The 23,076-nt window shown below is 45.3% G+C and overlaps 1 protein-coding gene across 1 annotated transcript in view; it reads right to left on the minus strand.

Moving 5' to 3' along the window:
- Nucleotides 1-1,431: 1,431 nt before the first annotated feature.
- SASH3 (SAM and SH3 domain containing 3) overlaps nucleotides 1,432-23,076 on the minus strand; it is a 54,913-nt gene continuing 33,268 nt past the window's right edge. Inside the window, exons 3-8 of the mRNA XM_077292585.1 lie at nucleotides 11,262-11,414; nucleotides 6,467-6,596; nucleotides 5,580-5,734; nucleotides 4,406-4,612; nucleotides 3,408-3,558; nucleotides 1,432-2,356 (exon numbers count right to left, since the gene is read on the minus strand). Coding sequence (XP_077148700.1) covers nucleotides 2,127-2,356; nucleotides 3,408-3,558; nucleotides 4,406-4,612; nucleotides 5,580-5,734; nucleotides 6,467-6,596; nucleotides 11,262-11,414 — 1,026 coding nt within the window. The 3' untranslated portion in view covers nucleotides 1,432-2,126. The remainder of the gene's footprint in view (nucleotides 2,357-3,407; nucleotides 3,559-4,405; nucleotides 4,613-5,579; nucleotides 5,735-6,466; nucleotides 6,597-11,261; nucleotides 11,415-23,076) is intronic.

A 23,076-nucleotide genomic window follows, 5' to 3' on the forward strand; every position in this document is an offset into this window, starting at 1 on the left:
ACATTTGTCAGGAGGCGAGTGCGCTCTGCCCACCATTGGGGGAGAGTTCAGAAGAGGGACATTTATTAAATGAAGAGATCCACCTGGAGGAGCCCGTTCTTGACAGACAAGAATCGGGGGCTGAGGAGGGGGCCCCCTCAGTACACACTCGTCCCAAACGGGACACTAGGCCACCCATGATGCTGACCTATGATAGAATGGGACATACCACTGAGGTCCCCAGGCTGATACACTTAAATTCAAATTCTGTTTGGCCTTATTTCCCAGTATCTCCCATGTGTCCAGGAGGTGGTTTGTGTGCATGTAAATATGGTGTTAGTCAGGATGCTTTAACCCCCATTCATGTTTCAGGTGGTGAGTCCTCATGTCGTGATGGGACACTTTCAATGACTCACCAGGGGGAGAATGTAACACCTGCACTGGGAACTGTCAGGGCAGCTACTGGTATACTGGGATTTACAGACACTAAGAAGAGCTTTGCAGCTGCTGTTAAACGGGGTCCTACAGACATTAGCAGATTTTCCTCTGAGCTGCAGTGGACTACAATTCCCAAGGACCCTTGGACTACAATTCCCAGGGATCCTTGTTTCAGTCAGATGACAGCCTGGATTGGATGAGGAGGGACTTGGAGGGAGGAGCTGGGCAGAAAGTGAAAGCAAGAATTCAGAGAAAGAAAAAGAGCGTGGCATCTTGCTGGGAGAGACTGAGCATGGTGGATTTGCATCGCACCACGCTGCAGGGTTGCTGTCCCCTCGGATATACCCGCGCTGCTGGAGAGACCGCGGCTTTGTTTTACCCTCTGGAGCAAGTTGCATCAAGAACTTGGAGAGTTCTGCCAGCACTCCCACCGTATAAAGGACTGAATCCGGCCTCCCCCAGCTGGTGTCCAGAGAACCATCCGACCATTGGAGACGTGCAGTGAGTGCCCTTCTGAGACTTGTGGTCCTACCAGCGCTATTTACAGTGAGTACATTACAGCCCAGACTATTTCCATTAATATTCGTCTAAGTGCACCAACTGTTCTAATTTGCGCGCCAACATCCGCGGCAACTGGGCCCCAATGTTTGGACTGAGTTAAACCTGGAAGAAACAAAGAAAACCCTGCTACGTTATACTTGCAGGGTTGAAGGAGAATTAGAGTGTGACGTGTATATGACTTTGACAGAGCACAGTTACTTGTATTGCATGTTATTCTTTTAAATCCATCTCATTTATGCTGCATAGCAATAAACCTATTAAACTGTTTTAGTCCTGATCCCTGTGAGTGTGTACTGAGTGTGGCAGGGGCTTCCCGAGTCAGTGTTACACTGGCATTTGACAAATATTGATAATTATGGTAATTCTAATTGACTTAAAACATGAAAGGTTTATTCTGATTTCAGAATATTTTTCAGATATTGAGAAATACCTGCAGATGTGTCTTTATATATAGTGGATGGAAACTTTTGCTTTCAACTGTACATGATCTAGGCGAGCAGAAAAGTCAGTGACTATCGGTGGTCAAGTGCCTGCAGCCGTGCTGTGTCTAAGGCAAATTACAATGGGCACAGCCACTTGTGACCTCAGTGATGGAGATCTCACTCTGTCCCTTTTGGTACAGGATAACATTAATGGGGTTATCCAAGATTTTAAAAACGTGTTTATAGCAATAAATGAGCTAATCCATAAAGTAGGCATTCTTACACAATAATCCCCTCTCCCACTGTCAGTCATTCCAGCATTTAGAGGTCCTTTCTGGTCCTGCAGCGATGTCACCACATCCATCATTCATGACTGACTTCATTGAAGGTGCACTGTACATTTCAGCATGGCTGCTGAGGTCAGTGACTGGCTGCAGCAGTCACATGAGTTTCTTTTCTTCCTCGAGAGGTTTTACTTTATGTGAACGCAGCTCAGACCCGGTGCAGAACTGCAGGACCAGGAATAGTCAATATAAAAACATCCACAATAATGTAAAAAATAAACCTGTAAAAGTCGACAGAACGATCTGAACCACATTCTGTGAATACTGTTTGGTCTTCATATCCGAGAGTTTCGTCTCCTCAGGACCAAAATATTTTTCTTTGATGTTTGCTCGCTCTTTGGTTCCTCTGAGTGGTTGACTATAAAGCTCATGGTCGCAGGTATCATCCGTCTTGGCTGGTGACTTCTGCCGGCTGCTCGGTCTCCGGATGCTTCTTGATCATAGAGTCATCTATGGACAATCCTCGAAAGTTTTGCTCTGTGTTGTTGAGGTCGGACTCGTCTCTGCTGTTCTCCAGGTTCTCCGGTCCCTCGTAGCAGCCCGAGTCTCGGGGAAGGTGACAGTCTTGACTCACAGATGATGTCTCTGCTACCTCTTCATGTTCACTGCCGGCTGTAAGAAGCAAATTATCAGTCAACACAAGGAAAGAATGTTTCTAACCCTTCAGATACAGTAAAAATAAGAGCTCAATTCTTCTAGGAAAATATTTAGTATTCCTGAGAATTTCTATCCTTTTAGCCTCTTAATAATTTCCTTTTTCTTTTTTTGCATCCGTTAAGGCGCCTCATGCAACAGAGCTGTGGTTATCCAATGCTGTGACATACGACCTACAAGGTGGGTTTTACTGGGTGGAAAGTGTGTTGAAGAAGGGGGGGATGGCTGGAAAAAGAGTCTTCCTGCTTCTCAATAGAGCAGCGAAAAGAGAAGAATCATCTGGGTAGAAAGGCAAATGAGCAATTGTAAGTGCAGAGTGCTGTAAATATAATGACGGCAATATATTAAGGGGATAAACATTGATGGGATGAGGAGGATGAGGACGGCCTCTTTAATAATATCTGCGCTCCTGCCAATATACTGCACAGTTATTGTATATAAAAAAGTGCGACCCCGAAAACATATTACTAAGGATTTTGATATCTACACTGACCTACAGTAATAACTACTTTCTTTCAGGACCAATTGCTCTGACAACAGATGGGGCTTTGTTAACTTATCATTGTGACCACCTTACAGCTAGTGATACCAGAATAGACCCCTAACCCCATCTGGCCTCTAGACCCTCCATCATCCTATGTCCTGGCCTTCTTGTCTTCCATCCCATTGTTTTCCCCCTCATCCCATGTCCTGTCCTTCTTTGCTTCCATCCCATTGTTTCCGCCATCATCCCATGTCCTGTCCTTCTTTGTTTCCATCCCATTGATTCCCCCCTCATCCCATGTCCTGTCCTTCTTTGTTTCCATCCCATTGTTTCCTCCCTCATCCCATGTCCTGTCCTCAGCTTCCATCCCATTGTTTCCTCCCTCATCCCATGTCCTGTCCTCAGCTTCCATCCCATTGTTTCCCCCCTCATCCTATGTCCTGTCCTATTTTGCTTCCATCCCATTGTTTCTTCCATGAACATGACCTGCAGCTTCTCTACATGCGTCACATATGGTTTCCTTACTGTCATAGTCCAGCAGGAATTCCGCGGCGGTGAGGAGCTTGACTACGTGCTGGGGGTCTGTTATATTCAGTTCCAGTAGATGACTCTCTGTCAGGTCCTTAAAGTCTTCAGTCGTCTGGTAGCCGTTGAGCATGAGGGTTGCAATATGTTCCTATTGATAAAAACATGAAGATAATCCTAAACACAATGCAATACCTGACGATGAGAGATGGGACAGATACAGAAGAGCAGCACGGTGATAATCAGTGCAGGATGCAAAACTCCGCCCTACATGACCCAAAAAATAGAGGAAGGGTCCTGCATCTGAGCCTGAAAGCTGATGTCTCAAGTGAGTACAAATCTATAGGGTCCATGGAGAAATATCTCCCTTATCTTCGACAAGCCCTGACACTTTGGCCCTGCATGTCCATAGGTGCCACAATAGATAAGAGGGAACATCTTGATAAATGGTGATCTTTAGTTATGGACAAAACCATTAGAAGGGGGACCCCCATTTGGATTTCTGGTATGGACCCCACTTTCCTCTATGCTCCCCTTTGTGCATATGAACGTTTCTTTTAAAGGGTAACACAAACAAAGGAATATTCCAGTCTGTGCAAGCAATCACCTGTCCACTGGACGGTTAGATCGGTGTGGACGTGACTGGTGGGACCCAGACTGATCACCAGAATGGGGGGCACAAGACTGCAGAAATGAGGAGGTAAATAGGTTATCGGGATGTGCAAGCACCCTGCCGTTCCACTCAGAGTCTATGGTACAACAGATAAGAAGATGCCCAAGAGCTGCATTACTCTCGGCTATCATACATGGAGCGGCAGGGCGGCCATTCAACTGCTCCTGGACGTGGTTTTATGACCAGTAGAGGATGAGGGACAGAATTCCATCATTCTGGTGTTTTGCAAGGTGCAATGGACACCAACCTGACGATCACCACCTACTGATTGGATAGGTAACACCTTGCTCTCCTAAAAATCAGCATGGAGGAGGTGAAGTCTGACCTGCATGTTAATCCGTTCCAGAAGTTCCTGTAGACTCTTCGGCTGGGATTTTTTGCTCCGTCCTTGTGTCCGGACTCTTTTTGGGTGAACAGTCTCTTCCGGAAGAATATCAACATAGATGAACTTGAAGGATCCAACCTTGTTCTTTAGCATTCCTGACCAGGTGCCGTCGGGCGGTTTGTCAATGATATCGATGATGTCTCCCACCTGAAGACCATAAAAGACAAGTCAGCCCTCTGTGTGAGCGGATTACTGCATGGGTGAGGTCCACATGGCTGCATGCCCACTATCCCCTACTTATCAGTCCCCACCTCCTCCCTCGACTTTGTCCTTCTTGTCTGATTCTCCTGAAACCCTCCTGTCAAAGCCAAGATTTGGAGTCATTGTTGCATTTTCTCCTTTTCTTGTCAAGTTTTTGTTGTTTTTCAAATATTTTTCATTTGCATCAAATTCTCTGAATTTCTGCTTTTCCTAAAGTCTATTTCATATGTGATATATTATTCTGCACAAGGTTTGGGGTTTCCAGATGTTTTCAGCAGATCAATTTGGACTACTTAAAAAGTCACAACATTTTTGACCCAAATGTTTCCCCGTCCTCCCCATCCTCTTCCCTTCCCCCTCCTGGTGTGATCTATTTTTTTTTATTCTGCTTAAAATTAATGAACTCGGTGCATGGTCTCGAAGAATTTGGCAAAAAAAAAACCTATCAATAACTAAATCAGCAAAAAAAATAGAAAAGTGACTTAATAATGCAAATGAGGAATTGGGCTCTTTGTGTCAATTATAAGGGACTGACATGGAATCCCCGTACCCAATACGCAGATGATGCGGCTCATTAGCTTATTTTACATTCATAACCTCTCCCAATTTGGGGTCATTTACCCCCTATGACCCCGACCGTGCAGCAGGAGTGGGATTTAGTGTATCGCCGCACTGAATTCTCCCTACAGGGAACTATCGGGTCTGTGGCGTCCAGACACGTGGGACGGGGGGCACTGCTGCTGAGAACACAACACGCTCCACATCCCTATGTAGTGATGTGTGCATCCTGCCTGTCTGTCTCCTGCAGTAATAGACGCCGTTCAGTCATTAGGAGCCTTGTTTCCTTCATGACATTCCTTTATAACACCCATATTATTTCTTACGGCATATTCTCTCTATTGAGCATTCTTACTCTGAGCTTCAGAGAATCCTTCTCATAAGGACTTGGTGTGAAGTCTGTATGGACTTTTGCTTTTCCACAAAATGGACCAGTATAGGGAGGAGCGAGGTTCTCCATATTGATGCTGTCTCTATAACTGAGCGATAAAGGGCTGCACAGCTCGCTGCCTGGAGAGAAACACACAGAGAAGGAAGGGTTAATAATAGCGGCTCATTATAATACAGCACCATGCAGAGATACAAGAGCCATCCATCAGTGAATGATGAAGTACAATCGACTCTTAGCCGGCATACGCCTTGTGTTTTGGGGTACAGATATTGGGGTTCCTTGGCTTTCATTTTCCACCAGATATTTTGTGTTCGCTTGGACTTCAGAAGTGATCTTAGACACCGATCCAGGGATCATTCTGGATTTGGAGAAGCAAATGTTAATGTACAGAACTGGTGAAGCCATGGCAGCGCTGAGCCTGACCGGGACACGTCACATCCACTGCTGGAATGTGCAGAGGATCCAGAACTGGTGAAGCCATGGCAGCCCTGGGCCTGACCGGGACACGTCACATCCACTGCTGGACCGTGCAGAGGATACAGAACTGGTGAAGCCATGGCAGCCCTGGGCCTGATCGGGACAAGTCACATCCACTGCTGGACTGTGCAGAGGATCCAGAACTTCAAGCAAAGACTGCACATGAATGAGGGAGAATGTGTTACAATCTATAATTTATTTCCGCTGTATTCCACTATCACATCATGTGTCCAGTTCAACATGAAGAATTTGGTGAAAAGTCGTATTAACACAAAAAAACGTGAAATCTGAACTGTATCCTGAAGGATGATTGGAATTTTATATGTAATATGAGGATGAATGAAAGTTTGATGTAGAAAATGTACTGAACTCACCACTGGAAGTCTGTCTGCTGACTGCTGTGTGATTGTTGTCCTCAGAATCTGAGAATTTTCTTGGAAAGTTTCCATCCATGCTCCCATCGGGGGAAACTGGTGACATAGACCCTTGTTCTCCATGTTCTCCCTACAACAGACCATTATTAAAAATGAAATATCTAAAATGCATAAAAATGTGCACTGTTCACATACAAAATACAAGAAATGAAGGATAAATGGAAAGCACAAATAGTTATGTTTAAAATTTCTCAATACAGGGAGCTCCCCCTAGTGGTGGCTGTAGACAGTATATTATCATGTTTCTCTGTATACAGGGAGCTCCCCCTAGTGGTGGCTGCAGACAGGATCTTATCATGTATCTCTGTATACAGGGAGCTCCCCCTAGTGGTGGCTGCAGACAGGATCTTATCATGTACCTCTGTATACAGGGAGCTCTCCCTAGTGGTGGCTGCAGACAGGATCTTATCGTGTATCTCTGTATACAGGGAGCTCCCCCTAGTGGTGACTGCAGACAGAATCTTATGCATCTCTGTATACAAGGAGCTCTCTAGTGGTGTCTGCAGACCGAATCTTCTGTATCTCTGTATACAGGGAGCTCCCCCTAGTGGTGGCTGCAGACAGGATCTTATCATGTACCTCTGTATACAGGGAGCTCTCCCTAGTGGTGGCTGCAGACAGGATCTTATCGTGTATCCCTCTATACAGGGAGCTCCCCCTAGTGGTGGCTGCAGACAGGATCTTATGCATCTCTGTATACAAGGAGCTCTCTAGTGGTGTCTGCAGACCGAATCTTCTGTATCTCTGTATACAGGGAGCTCCCCTAGTGGTGGCTGCAGACCGGATCTTATCATGTATCTCTGTATACAGGGAGCTCCCCCTAGTGGTGGCTACAGACAGGATCTTATCATTTATCTCTGTATACAGGGAGCTCCCCCTAGTGGTGGATGCAGACAGGATCTTATCATGTATCTCTGTATACAGGGAGCTCGCCCTAGTGGTGACTACAGACAGAGTCTTGTCATGTATCTCTGTATACAGGGAGCTCCCCCTATTGGTGACTGCAGACAGAATCTTATCATGTACCTCTGTATACAGGGAGCTCCCCCTAGTGGTGGATGCAGACAGGATCTTATCATGTATCTCTGTATACAGGGAGCTCCCCCTAGTGGTGGCTGCAGACAGGATCTTATCATGTATCTCTGTATACAGGGAGCTCCCCCTAGCGGTGACTGCAGACAGGATCTTATCATGTGTCTCTGTATACAGGGAGCGCCCCCTAGTGGTGGCTGTCCATAAATGTGATACCATACCACCTATTAGACCAATAGTCTCGGGTATTGGCTCAGCCAACGAGCATTTATGTGAGTGGGTTGATTCTCTATTAAAACCTTTGGTGTATAGAATTCCTGGATATATAAAAGATACCAAAGAAGTGTTAAAAGTGTTTTCGGAGAAAATCTGGCGTTGTAATTATTCCTGGCTATGCTGTGATGTAATTTCATTGTACACGTGCATTCTGCATGATTTAGCGATGCGTGCCCTTCAATTTCATTTGGATGGATTTAGTAGTTATTCTGTTGATTTAAAGAATTTTATTTTACAGGTAATTTTTTTTCTCATGACCCACAATTTTTTTTCTTTCAATGGAGAGTTTTTTTTGCAAAAATCAGGTGTGGCCATGGGTGCGAAATTTTCACCTTCCCTGGCTAATTTGGTAATGGCGTTTTGGGAACACGAATTTATTTTTTCTGCGTCCAATCCGTTTTTGTCCTGTTTAGTATGGTATGGCAGATACATCGATGACCTACTCATGGTGTGGGGCGCCGATGTATCTGCCATACCAGAATTTATAAATTATTTAAATTCCAATGAATACAATATTCGGTTTACATATAGACATAATTCGGACCACATTCAATTTTTGGATCTTAATTTGAGTGGCACAATAGATTGTTTTATTTCAACTAACACGTTTCATAAGTCACTTAGTGGAAACACTATTTTGCATGCCAGTAGCGGACACCCTAGGCATACCATCCGTTCTGTTCCAGTGGGTGAATATGTCAGAATTAAACGGAATTGTAGTAACGATCTTGCCTTAAATAGAGAATTAGAATTGGTATTAAGCAAATTAAAAAGACGTCAGTATCCAGAATGGACACTTAATAGAGCCCATAAAATCCTTAGTCACAAAAAACGTGAGGATCTTATTGCCCGAGAACAATCTAAAACTACGGTCTCTACGGATATTAATAAACCCTATGTGTGTTTTCAATTCAGCCCGCAGTTCCAACAAATTAAGGGAATTATTAATAAATTCCTTCCTATCCTATATGAAGATGAAAAGTTGGCCAGGATATTGCATGCTGGCATTAATGTTGTTGCTAGGAGAGCTCCGTCTATAGGCAACAGGATTTCGCCAAGTATGTTTGGAGCTAATCGAAATATAAATAAAAATAAAAATAAAACTTGGTTGGATTGCAGCGGATTCTATAAATGCGGGTCTAATATTTGTAGAACGTGTGCACATGTAAATATTACCAAAATTTTTTAGAATCATGATAACTCACAGAGTTTTAACATTAAACAATATATTAATTGTAATACTGAGTTTGTTATTTACAAAATTGATTGCATTGCCTGTCATTTATCCTACGTTGGATGCACGTCCCGCAAATTGAAAATCCGCATTGGCGAGCATTTATATGACATCGGTTACACTGGTAATTCCACCCGTACGATTTCTACGGTTTCCAAACATTTTATCTCAGTCCATTCACGTAGCACAAAGTTTTTTCGAGTTCAGGGAATAGAAAAAGTAAATAGACCCCCACGAGGTGGGGATTTGAGACGGATTTTACATACCCGTGAAGCCTTCTGGATTTATTATTTAAATACTCGGTTTCCAACTGGCCTCAACAAACGCAATGAATTGATGTTTCATTATTAATGTTTTTGTTATTATTATAAGTTCATGTATGTTTCACTTTGTTATTTATGTTAAATTATGTATAATTTTAAATATCATGTTTAGGCATTGCGATGTGCAATAGATAGGGGATTCCTTTATATTTGTAGGACCTTATATCGGATCATGTGATCATCATTCTTGATCCTGATTGGTCATGAGGGGATATATACGGGATTCACAATTCTGTGTATATAGCTTTGATAAAGATCAGTAGATCGAAACGCGTCGCTGTTTGTGCCCTGGTGTGTTTAGAAGAGCGTGTTACCACTGTTTTTATTCTGGCAAAAATAAAGTTACAAGCCTGGATTTAAAAAAAAAAAAAAAAAAAAAAAAGGTGCTGGAACAAGTTTTTTCGTTTCCTTACAGGGAGCTCCCCCTAGTGGTGACTGCAGACAGGATCTTATCATGTATCTCCGTATACAGGGAGCTCCCCCTAGTGGTGGCTGCAGACAGGATCTTATCATGTATCTCTGTATACAGGGAGCTCCCCCTAGTGGTGACTGCAGACAGGATCTTATCATGCATCTCTGTATACAGGGAGCTCCCCCTAGTGGTGACTGCAGACAGGATCTTATCATGCATCTCTGTATACAGGGAGCTCCTCCTAGTGGTGTCTGCAGACCGGATCTTATCATGTATCTCTGTATACAGGGTGCTCTCCCTAGTGGTGACAGCAGACAGGATCTTATCATGTATCTCTGTATAAAGGGAGCTCCCCCTAGTGGTGACTACAGACAGAATCTTATCATGTATCTCTGTATACAGGGAGCTCCTCCTAGTGGTGGCTACAGACAGGATCTTATCATGTATCTCTGTATACAGGGAGCTCCCCCTAGTGGTGACTGCAGACAGGATCTTACCATGTATCTCTGTATACAGGGAGCTCCCCCTAGTGGTGACTGCAGACAGGATCTTACCATGTATCTCTGTATACAGGGAGCTCCTCCTAGTGGTGGCTACAGACAGGATCTTATGTATCTCTGTATACAGGGAGCTCCCCCTAGTGGTGGCTGCAGACTGGATCTTATCATGTATCTCTGTATACGGGGAGCTCCCCCTAGTGGTGTCTGCAGACCGGATCTTATCATGTATCTCTGTATACAGGGAGCTCCCCTGGTGGTGGCTGCAGACCGGATCTTATCATGTATCTCTGTATACAGGGAGCTCCCCCTAGTGGTGGCTACAGACAGGATCTTACCATGTATCTCTGTATACAGGGAGCTCCCCCTAGTGGTGACTGCAGACAGGATCTTATCATGTATCTCTGTATACAGGGAGCTCCCCCTAGTGGTGACTGAAGACAGGATCTTACCATGTATCTCTGTATACAGGGAGCTCCTCCTAGTGGTGGCTGCAGACAGGATCTTATCATGTATCTCTGTATACAGGGAGCTCCCCCTAGTGGTGACTGAAGACAGGATCTTACCATGTATCTCTGTATACAGGGAGCTCCTCCTAGTGGTGGCTGTGCGTACAGACTCCTATCATATAACTTTATGCTGAGGATTTGGATCTTTATATAAGAAAAAAAATGAACTCTGTCCCGATAAAGATATATTAAACAGTTATGGAGTTGATGCATATGAATGGAGATCAAGGTCACCCCATTATCCACAGTACCATTCAGAATATAATGATTCTTGGGGTAAGAAACTGAGTGAGAGGGTGCTGGTCCAGGATGGTCTCATAATAGCCTTTGATTTCGATGGTCATATGACCACTGATATGAGGCTGCTCTCTATTAAAATGATTGAATACAGGAAACTACAATTGGGGCTGAGTCATCACAGCATACAGTTCATTCACTCATCTTATTCTCACCATTTCATCAGCCATCGCCTTCATCATAACTTTTCCTGACTTTCTGTTCATTGTCCGAGATATAACGGCTCGCCATTTCTTGCTGAACTTGCCTCCGCTAGTTTTACCTTCTTCTGCTACTTGGGCATCAGATGGATTCTCATTTTCAGGAATCTGCAGTGAAAAAAAAGATCAGAAATAAAAGAAATGAATAATTTGGATGAAAAAATGTTTAGTATGAAGAGTAGGAAGCAGTTGGATAATACGGTGTGGATGAACCTGTCAAAATCCCTTCCTGAAGCTGTTGTCAAATGATAATGTCCGCTGCCGCCTCTAGAGGGAGCTCATTGCTGACAGAATTACTATTGTGTCTATGAGAAACGTGTACCCAGGGGCGTAACTACAAGAGGTGCTGGGGTTGCAATCGCATCTGGGCCCTGGAGCCTAGGGGGTCTTAAAAGTCCCTTTGGTCTATAGAAAAAGACTATTGCTATTAAAGATTTAAAATATTTGGGGGCACCGTTGGCGCTTTCACATCGGGGTCCATGAGTTTCAAGTTAGTCCACTGCATGTACCAGCCATATAAGTGGAACGCAGCAGGTGGGGGTCTTACTAGAGGTCCTGCCATGGGTCCTTGTAACGTCTCACGCAGTCAGCGTCCTGTTTTGGGGCTTTTGAATGTTACTCTATTTGGAATCAAACCTTTGATGTCTCCATGTGCAGGATTTCTTATTTGTGGATAGAGCCATACACATTGAAGAGCCACTCACTACTACAGTCTATTTAACAACGTTTTCTCCAGATGCAAAATAACAAAAAGGTTAAACACCCTGCAACATTGCAGCACAATACCAGTAACCTGCTACATCCGCCCTTCTACCCACTGATTCCTGCCACATCTCTTTGAAGTAGAAGCAGTAAAAAAGACAATAAGCTGTGAGAGCAGAGCAGGCAGGATGGCTGATCACCATTGTGCAACCGCAGCAGGTTCAGCTGCAATCGCAATCACTGAATTTGCCAGAAAAACAAGTTTTCTGCAGAACAATGATTTCAACATGTAGCAGAGCTCACAAGTAGAACTAGTAATGCAGCAGAGCTCACGCACAGCAGTTGTAGTGCAGCAGAGCTCACATGTAGTAGCAGCAGTGCAGCAGAGCTCACATGTAGCAGTAGCAATGCAGTAGCAGTCACATGTAGTAGAGCTCATATGCAGAAGTACAGCAGAGCTCATTTGTAGTAGTAGCAGTGCAGCAGAGGTCACATGTAGCAGTTGTAGTTTAGCAGTGCAACAGAGCTCATATTTAGCCGTAGTAGTGCAGCTCACATGTAGCAGTGCAGCAGAGCTCACACTAGTAGCAGCAGTGCAACAGAGCTCAAATGTAGCAGTAGTAGTGCAGCAGAGGTCACATGTAGTAGCAGCAGTGCAACAGAGCTCACATGTAGCAGTAGTAGTGCAGCAGAGCTCACGTAGCAGCAGCAATGCAGCAGCGGTCACATGTAGTAGAGCTCATATGCAGAAGTCACATGTAGCAGTTGTAGTTTAGCAGTACAACAGAGCTCATATTTAGCCGTAGTAGTGCAGCTAACATGTAGCAGTAGCAGCGCAGCAGAGCTAACATGTAGAAGAACAAGAGCAGCAGATGTCACATGTAGCAGAGCTCACACATAGCAGCTGTAGTGTAGCAGATCTCACATGTAGTCGTGCAACAGAGTTCACATTTAGCCGTTATAGTGCAGCAGAGCTCAAATGTAGCAGTAGCAGAGCAGCAGAGTTCATAATTAGTCATAGTAGTGCTGCAATGTTCACACATAGCAGTAATTGTGCAGCAGAGCTCACATGTTGCAGGGCAGCAGAGCTCACATGTAGCAGTAATAGTGGAGCAGGGTGCAAACGTACCAGTGCAGCAGAACTCACATTTAGGAATAGAGCTCATACCTAGTAGCAATAGTGCAGCAGATCTCACTTGTAGCAGCAATAGTGCAGCAGAGCCTACATGTAGCAGTAATAGTGCAGCAGAGCTCACATGTAGCAGTAGTAGTGGAGCAGAGCTCACTTGTAGTAGGGCAGCAGAGCTCACTTGTAGCAGTAGTAGTGCAGCAGGGCGCAAATGTACCAGTGCAGCCGAACTCACATTTAGGAATAGAGCTCATACCTAGTACCAATAGTGCAGCTGATCTCACTTGTAGCAGCAATAGTGCAGCAGAGCCTACATGTAGCAGTAATAGTGCAGCAGAGCTCACATGTAGCAGTAGTAGTGGAGCAGAGCTCACTTGTAGCAGTAGTAGTGGAGCAGAGCTCACTTGTAGTACAGCAGCAGACTTCACTTGTAGCAGTAGTAGTGCAGCAGAGCTCACTTGTAGCAGTAATAATGCATCAGAGCTCACTTGTAGCAGTAGTAGTGCAGCAGAGGTCACTTTTAGCAGTAGTAGTGCAGCAGAGCTCACTTGTAAGCAGGAGTAGTGCAGCAGAACTCATTTGTAGCAGCAATAGTACAGCAGACCTCATTTCTAGCCGTAATAGTGCAGCAGAGCTCACTTGTAGCAGTGCTAGTGCAGCAGAGCTGACTTGTAGCAGTACTAGTGCAGCAGAGCTGACTTGTAGCAGTAGTAGTGCAGCAGAGCTCACTTGTAGCAGTAATAATGCATCAGAGCTCACTTGTAGCAGTAGTAGTGCAGCAGAGCTCACTTGTAGCAGTAATAATGCAGCAGAGCTCACTTGTAGCAGTAATAATGCAGCAGAGCTCACTTGTAGCAGTAGTAATGCAGCAGAGCTCACTTGTAGCAGTAATAATGCAGCAGAGCTCACTTGTAGCAGTTGTAGAGCAGCAGAGCTCACTTGTAGCAGTAGTGCAGCAGAGCTCACTTGAAGCAGTAATAATGCAGCAGAGCTCACTTGTAGCAGTAATAATGCAGCAGAGCTCACTTGTAGCAGTAATAATGCAGCAGAGCTCACTTGTAGCAGTAATAATGCAGCAGAACTCACTTGTAGCAGTAATAGTGCAGCAGAGCTCACTTGTAGCAGTTGTAGAGCAGCAGAGCTCACTTGTAGCAGTAATAGTGCAGCAGAGCTCACTTGTAGCAGTACTAGTGCAGCAGAGCTGACTTGTAGCAGAAGTAGTGCAGCAGAGCTCACTTGTAGCAGTAATAATGCAGCAGAGCTCACTTGTAGCAGTACTAGTGCAGCAGAGCTGACTTGTAGCAGTAGTAGTGCAGCAGAGCTCACTTGTAGCAGTAATAATGCATCAGAGCTCACTTGTAGCAGTAGTAGTGCAGCAGAGCTCACTTGTAGCAGTAATAATGCAGCAAAGCTCACTTGTAGCAGTAATAATGCAGCAGAGCTCACTTGTAGCAGTAATAATGCAGCAGAGCTCACTTGTAGCAGTAGTAGTGCCGCAGAGCTCACTTGTAGCAGTAGTAGTGCAGCAGAGCCTACATGTAGCAGTATTAGTGCAGCAGATCTCACTTGTAGCAGTCATAGAGCAGAAGAGCTCACTTGTAGCAGTAATAGTGCAGCAGAGCTCACTTGTAGAAGTAGTAGTGCAGCAGAGCTCACTTGTAGCAGTAATAATGCAGCAGAGCTCACTTGTAGCAGTAGTAGTGCCGCAGAGCTCACTTGTAGCAGTAGTAGTGCAGCAGAGCCTACATGTAGCAGTATTAGTGCAGCAGATCTCACTTGTAGCAGTCATAGAGCAGAAGAGCTCACTTGTAGCAGTAATAGTGCAGCAGAGCTCACTTGTAGAAGTAGTAGTGCAGCAGAGCTCACTTGTAGCAGTACTAGTGCAGCAGAGCTGACTTGTAGCAGTAGTAGTGCAGCAGAGCTCACTTGTAGCAGTACTAGTGCAGCAGAGCTCACTTGTAGCAGTAATAATGCAGCAGAGCTCACTTGTAGCAGTAATAATGCAGCAGAGCTCACTTGTAGCAGTAATAATGCAGCACAGCTCACTTGTAGCAGTAATAATGCAGCAGAGCTCACTTGTAGCAGTAGTAGTGCCGCAGAGCTCACTTGTAGCAGTAGTAGTGCAGCAGAGCCTACATGTAGCAGTATTAGTGCAGCAGATCTCACTTGTAGCAGTCATAGAGCAGAAGAGATCACTTGTAGCATTAATAGTGCAGCAGAGCTCACTTGTAGAAGTAGTAGGGCAGCAGAGCTCACTTGGAGCAGTAATAATGCATCAGAGCTCACTTGTAGCAGTAATAATGCAGCAGAGCTCACTTGTAGCAGTTGTAGAGCAGCAGAGCTCACTTGTAGCAGTAGTAGAGCAGCAGAGCTCACTTGTAGCAGTAGTAGTGCAGCAGAGCCTACATGTAGCAGTATTAGTGCAGCAGATCTCACTTGTAGCAGTAATAGTGCAGCAGAGCTCACTTGTAGAAGTAGTAGTGCAGCAGAGCTCACTTGTAGCAGTAAGTCTACGTTCACATTTGCGGTCGGCGCCGCAGCGTCGACGCATGCGTCATGCGCCCCTATATTTAACATGGGGGCGCATGGACATGCGTCGCACTTGCGTTTTGCGCCGCATGCGTCCCTGCGGCGCCCGCGTCCGGGTGCAGAGGATGCAGCAAGTTGCATTTTTGCTGCGTCCAAAATCAATGAAAAAAAGGACGCATGGGCCGCAAAACGCAGCGTTGTGCATGCGTTTTGCTGCGTTTTTGTTTGCGTTGTGCGTTGCGGCGCCGACGCTGCGGTGCACAACGCAAATGTGAACGTAGCCTAATAATGCATCGGAGCTCACTTGTAGCAGTAATAATGCATCAGAGCTCACTTGTAGCAGTAATAGTGCAGCAGAGCTCACTTGTAGCAGTAATAGTGCAGCAGATCTCACTTGTAGCAGTAATAGTGCAGCAGAGCTCACTTGCAGCAGTAATAGTGCAGCAGAGCTCACTTGTAGTAGTGCAGCAGTGCTCACTTGTAGCAGTAGTAGAGCAACAGAGCTCACTTGTAGCAGTAGTAGTGCAGCAGAGCTCATTTGCAGCAGTAGTAGTGCAGCAGAGCTCACTTGTAGCAGTAGTAGTGCAGCAGTGCTCACTTGTAGCAGTAGTAGAGCAGCAGAGCTCACTTGTAGTAGTAGTAGTGCAGCAGAGCTCACTTGCAGCAGTAGTAGTAGTGCAGCAGAGCTCATGTAATAATTATAGGGGATAACTCAGGAGACTCTTTGCATGAAACAAGACAACTACAGGACACAGTTTTATAAGTGGTAAAGTCTATATTATCACATGGTGATTCAAACAGGTGCAGAGAGAAACTCAAGTCCACAACACTTGATGCAAATATCAAATGCAGCTCAGCAGACTATAGGAAACTTCAGAGGAAAATGCAATCATGTAGAAAGTCTATGAATCACAATTATTCTTGAGGATACTTGACACGAATAAGTCCTTGCTTAGTCCAAGAAACAGATAGATATGCTTATAAGGCAGTTCAAATAATATCTTAGCTCAACCAGGGAGGTCTAGGTAATAGTCTCAGGTTCTTGCAGAGCAGAAATAGTTTACATGTCCAGCAAATGCAGATGAAAGCAAACACGAGCAGCAGATGAAGGAGGATTACTGGAACTGGTGTATGCAGCAGGAACTCAGAGCAGAGTAGCAGGATAACCCCACAGGTTCACATGAGCAGGTATATAGCCAGGGAGTCACCAGAGGTCAGGAGCTGGATGCAAGGCAGAATACTCTAGCACAGACTGAAGGCTGGGGTGGAGTTTTATAGCAGGAAGACACAGTGCACATGAGACCAAAGACGCCATCTTGGAAAAGGGCAGTAATGCACAAAAAGGTAATAAAAAATGTTCAGAGTCCTGACATTACTCCCTCCTTAGAAGCGGCCTCAGGACGATCCTGGACCTGGTTTCTCAGGGAATCTCTGATGAAAACGAGAAATCTTCTGTTGGGCATTGATGTTTTCCACAGGTTCCCAAGAGTCTTCCTCAGGGGGATATCCCTGCCATCTTATCAGATATTGGAGCCGATTCCTGCGAATCCTGGAATGAACAATTTCCTCCACCACAAATTGTTCTTGCCCATCAATCACCACAGGCTGCGGAGGTGGCACAACACGTCCCTGGAAGGTATTAGGAGATACAGGCTTTAGTAAAGATACATGAAAAACTTGGTGTACCTTCATAGTCCTAGGCAGCTTCAGCCGACAGGCCACAGAGCTCACAATACCGTTGATCTTGAAAGGGCCAATGAATTTCTGTCCACGTTTTTGTGAAGGAACGTTTAACTTCAGATTCTTAGTTGCTAACCACACGGAATCTCCTGCCTTGAACATGGGTGCAGGTTTACGGAATCTATCAGCCGATCTCTTATAACGTTCTTGAGCTGTGGTCAGGGATTCCTTCAGAACCTCCAGATTTTGCCTCATCGCAGTCAGCCTTTCCTCCACTGCCGGAACCGGAGAATTAATTGGAGACCTAGGTAAGATACACGGATGATAACCCAGATTGGCAAAGAAAGGTGTAAATTTAGTGGAGGCGCTCTGAGAATTGTTATATGAAAATTCGGCTAACGGCAGCAACTCCAACCAATCATCCTGGAGATGGCTGACATAGCATCTTAGATATTGTTCCAGCGTCTGGTTGGTACGCTCAGTCTGACCATTTGTCTGGGGATGGTAAGCGGAAGAGAGACAGACATTAATATTGAGTGCAGAGCAATACCCCTTCCAGAATCTTGAAGTGAACTGCACACCACAGTCAGAGATGATCTCATCCGGAACTCCATGCAACCGAAAGACATTCTGTATAACCAAGTTCACTGTATCTTTAGCTGAGGGGAGGCCGATGCACGGAACAAAATGAGCAGCTTTAGTCAGGGAATCAACTACCACCATGATTGTATTCATGCCCCCCGATGTAGGCAGCTCCACAATAAAGTCCATTGATATATGGGCAGCACGGTGGCTTAGTGGTTAGCACTCCAGCCTTGCAGCGCTGGAGTCCTGGGTTCGAATCCCACCAAGGACAACATCTGCAAAGAGTTTGTATGTTCTCTCCGTGTTTGCGTGGGTTTCCTCCGGGCACTCCGGTTTCCTCCCACATTCCAAAGACATACTGATAGGGAATTTAGATTGTGAGCCCCATTGGGGACAGCGATGATAATGTGTGCAAAGCTGTAAAGCGCTGCGGAATATGTTAGCGCTATATAAAAATAAAGATTATTATTATTATTATTATTATATAGACCCCAAGGGCGGGACGTAACAGGTAATGGTTGTAGAAGACCCGTAGGTGCCACATGAGGAGTCTTGTAACGAGCACATACCTCGAAAGATAGACCATAGTCCTTGGTATCCTTCAGGCAAGTTGGCCACCAGAAGAATCGGCTCAGGAACTCTTGTGTCTTCTGTACCCCCCTGTGACCAGCCAACTTGGAGTCATGTACCAACTTGAGGATCTGCAGACGGACTACCTCAGGGACGTAGATACGTTGATCTCTGAACCACATACCACCCTTAAAGACAAGATTAATATCCACAGGTGGGTTGGCCAGAAATACATCACCGTCATAGGCCTCCCTGCACTCCTTTCACAAGTCCTGATCGTGGAAAACTCCGATGAAATTGGCATCAGATAGAATGGTCTTGGACGGGGCTCCAGGTACGGAATCCGCAGCATGGATTCGGGATAAAGCATCAGCCTTCCCATTACGAGAACCTGGACGGTACGAGATAACAAAGTTAAATTGATTTAAAAATAAGTTCCAACGAGCCTGACAAGGAGAAAGACATCTAGCGGATCTAAGGAACTCTAAATTGCGATGGTCAGTTAGCACTATGATCTGTTGTGCAGCTCCTTGCAGATGATGCCTCCATTCTTTGAAAGCCGCAATAATAGCCAGCAATTCCTTGTCTCCCACGTCGTAATTCTTCTCTGCTGAGGTTAGTTAGCAGACCCTTCTCTCCAGTTCTTTGGGAGAGAATAGCCCCCAAAGCATTATCAGAAGCGTCCACCTCCACAATGAAAGAAAGTGTTGGATCTGGGTGTATCAACAGCGGTGCTGATGTGAAACAGATCTTAAGCCGATCAAAAGCTACTTGAGCCTGTGATGACCACTTAAAGGGCTTTTCCTTCTTTGTCAAGGAAGTAATGGGACGGACAATATCAGAAAAATTTTGAATGAAGCGTCTGTAGAAATTTGCAAAACCAATGAAACGTTGGACCTCCTTAACGTTCTTGGGTACCGGCCAGTCAAGGATAGCCTGAATCTTACCAGATTCCATGTTCAGCCCCTGGGGAGAGATGATATAACCTAAGAACTGTATCTCAGAACAATGGAACTCACATTTCTCCGGCTTAATATACAGATGGTTCTCTTTCAGACGTCTTAAAACAGTTTTGTCATGTTCTTCATGTTCCTGTAGAGAGTCAGAAAAGATTAGTATATCATCCAAATAGATCACTACAAACTGGTCCAACAAATCTCTGAAAATGTCATTAGCAAGGTGTTGAAATTTTGCAGGGGCGTTACAAAGCCCGAAGGGCATCACAAGAGATTCAAAGTGTCCATACCGGCATCTGAATGCTGTCTTCCACTCATCCCCTGGACGAATACGCACCAAATTATAAGCCCCACGAAGATCCAGTTTAGAGAACACCTTAGCATGGCGGACTCTTTCCAGTAATTCGGGAATCAGAGGAAAAGGGTAACGGTTTCGTACGGTTACCTTATTGAGTTCCCGATAGTCAACACAGGGTCTCATCCTTCTTCTTTACAAAAAAGATAGGTGCCCCTGCTGGTGAGGAAGAAGGACGTATGAAGCCTTTGGCCAGATTTTCATCAATATACTCCTTTAAGGCTTGAAGCTCAGGTGCCGCCAAAGGGTATACGTTACCAAAAGGAATAGCTGCCCCAGGAAGCAACTCAATGGGACAGTCATAATGCCTGTGTGGAGGAAGCTGATCTGCATTCTTCTTGTCACAGATGTCAGAGAACTCTTTATATGCTGGAGGTAAAGAAAATACCTGTACATGTGGTTCCGTAGCCGTGGACTCAGGGACAGCTTCTGTTAACGCTGAGTTGCTCTTTGTTGGAAAGGTAATTGGTCTCTCAGTTGATAATTGGGTTCTGAGAACGCAACCAAGGAATGCCTAAAATCACAGGAAAATGTGGAGAAGAAATTAGCAAGAAAGAAAGTTGCTCCTGATGATTAGGCTCCAACAAAATTTCAAGGGGTATGGTCTCCTGATCCACAGGCCCAGAGATTAAAGGTGACCCATCCACTGTTTCCATGGTAATTGGAGAGGCTCTTTGCTGAATTTCAATACCATGTTCCTTGGCAAATGCGATATCCATGAAATTGCCACCTGCACCAGAGTCAGTCATAGCTCCACTGTCCTGAACACAGGATCTTAATAGGGAGAGAACAGTGAGAGTTCTTTTCCTTAAGCTCCTTGGGGGTGAAGTCATAGAAAGTGAATGGAATACAGCGTTTAAAGGCAGGCTACATTTAGAGATGTCAGATTCATCATCACAGTTGTCATACTCCCCTACTGCTTCTAGCACCTTGTTAGGCCGTCTAGGACACTTAGGACAATTGATCAAGAAGTGGTCAGACTGGCCGCAGTAGAAACATAGACTTTCACGAAGGTGATGCTCCCGGCGCTCATTGATCTCACGCCTCTGAACGGAATCAATTTGCATGGGCACCTCCTCCACCTCCCGAGATGTTTTACCTGCAGGCTCTTTGGAAGGAAGTGAAAAGTTAGAAATACGGTTATATGCAGCAAACTTCTCCTGCCTACGCTCAGTAAGGTGAATGTCAATGCGCACACAATGCTGTATAAATGTCTCTAGCTCTTGTGGTGACTCAGAGCGAGCTAGTTCATCCTTTACAATACTAGACAGACCCCTTTTAAAAATAGGCAATTGTGCATAACTGTCCCAATTGGTATCTACCGCTAATCTCCTGAATTCAGTAGCATACTCAATAACAGAATGTTTTGCCTGGCGTAAAGACAATAAAGCAGATTCAGCGGTTGCACGGCGATTAGGATCATCAAACATTAATGCCATAGCGGCAAAGAAATCATCCAAGTTATTTAACCGTGGGTCACGAGACTCAATCATCGGATTCGCCCAGGTGAGCGCTCATGCGGTCAGCAGCATTATTACACACAATACTTTGGATCTATCATTAGGAAAACAGTCAGCATGCACATCAAAATATAGCATACATTGATTCACAAAGCCACGAAATTTGTCACGATCACCATTAAATCTGAATGGGGGCAACTTAGGTGGGCTAGCTGGTGGCGGTTGCCCAGAGGGAAAAGTCGCTTGTGCAGCTATTTGCGTGCTTATGTCCTGAAAAGCCCGTCCATACTGGGACTCTATGCCAGCAAGTTTGTTTTCCTGTGCTGCCATGCGGGTGCTTAAGTCCTGCAAAGTCTGTCCAAACACTTGTTGATTGAGTTCAAAGCTTCCAAACTTCTTTTGCAGACCTTCCACATCTTTCTGCAGTGATCTAATTATGGAAAACACTTGCTCTAGTCTGCTTTCTGCAGTCATTGTTCCAGCAGTCTCCTTTTTTTTTTAGGCTAGAGTATCCTGTAATAATTATAGGGGATAACTCAGGAGGCTCTTTGCGTGGAACAAGACAACTACAGGACACAGTTTTATAAGTGGTAAAGTCTATATTATCACACGGTGATTCAAACAGGTGAAGAGAGAAACTCAAGTCCACAACACTTGGTGCAAATATCAAATGCAGCTCAGCAGACTATAGGAAACTTCAGAGGAAAATGCAATCACGCAGAAAGTCTATGAAGCACAATTATTCTTGAGGATACTTGACACGAATAAGTCCTTGCTTAGTCCAAAACACAGATAGATATGCTTATTGTTACGCCGCCGCCATCCGCTTCCTCCTGCTATACTTACCTGTCCTTGGCGTCCCGGCGCGGCTCTGCTGCTGCGGTGTCCCTCCTCCAGCGCTCGCTCCCGGCGTCAGCTGATCGTCGGTTGTGCGCGCACGCCGGCTTCCGTTCTGCCTTGTCCCTTCTATGATCTTGGAGGACCCTCTCCACCCGGAAGTAAGCTCAAGCGTTACTATTTCTTCCTGTCTACTCCTTGCCTCTGTGCCTGATGATCACTTGTGCTTCGCAAGTGCTCCTGGTCGCACGTACTCTCTGTGCATCGTTTTGTGCTCTGATCTTGTGCTCTGTTATTTGTTTCTTCCCGCAGTTCCTGCGTCAGTCCTTGGCCTCGGCTCCTGCATTTCTAGTCTCATCGCTGTTCCTGTGTTTCCAGCTCTCCTTGTGTCTCTAGCGGTACCGTGTTCCTTCTAGTTCCCCGTCTCCCTGCGGTCCTCCTGTGTCCTTCCCTCTACCCCCGGGTCCAGGCTCTCTTCTCCAGGCCTTTTCTTGTTTTCCGTTTCTCTCTTCCTCCTTGGTCCTCCAGCTTCCGTGGCGATAGTCCCTCACGCTCCTGCCCCTAACACTCCCTGTATAGGGGGTGGTCCACCTGGTCAGCTCGTCCGTGAGGGGATCGTCGTCACGGTCTCAGAGGGTCCACCTATTTTTCCTGAGATTTCTCACACTTATAAAGCAGTTCAAATAATATCTTAGCTCAACCAGGGAGGTCTGGGTAATAGTCTCAGGTTCTTGCAGAGCAGAAACAGCTTACATGTCCAGCAAATGCAGATTGAAGCAAACACGAGCAGCAGATGAAGGAGGATTACTGGAACTGGTGTATGCAGCAGGAACTTAGAGCAGAGTAGCAGGATAACCCCACAGGTTCACAGGAGCAGGTATATAGCCAGGGAGTCACCAGAGGTCAGGAGCTGGATGCAAGGCAGAATACTCTAGCACAGACTGAAGGCTGGGGTGGAGTTTTATAG

This window comes from Ranitomeya variabilis, chromosome 2, assembly GCF_051348905.1.
Source record: "Ranitomeya variabilis isolate aRanVar5 chromosome 2, aRanVar5.hap1, whole genome shotgun sequence".
In the NCBI taxonomy this organism is placed as follows: domain Eukaryota; kingdom Metazoa; phylum Chordata; class Amphibia; order Anura; family Dendrobatidae; genus Ranitomeya; species Ranitomeya variabilis.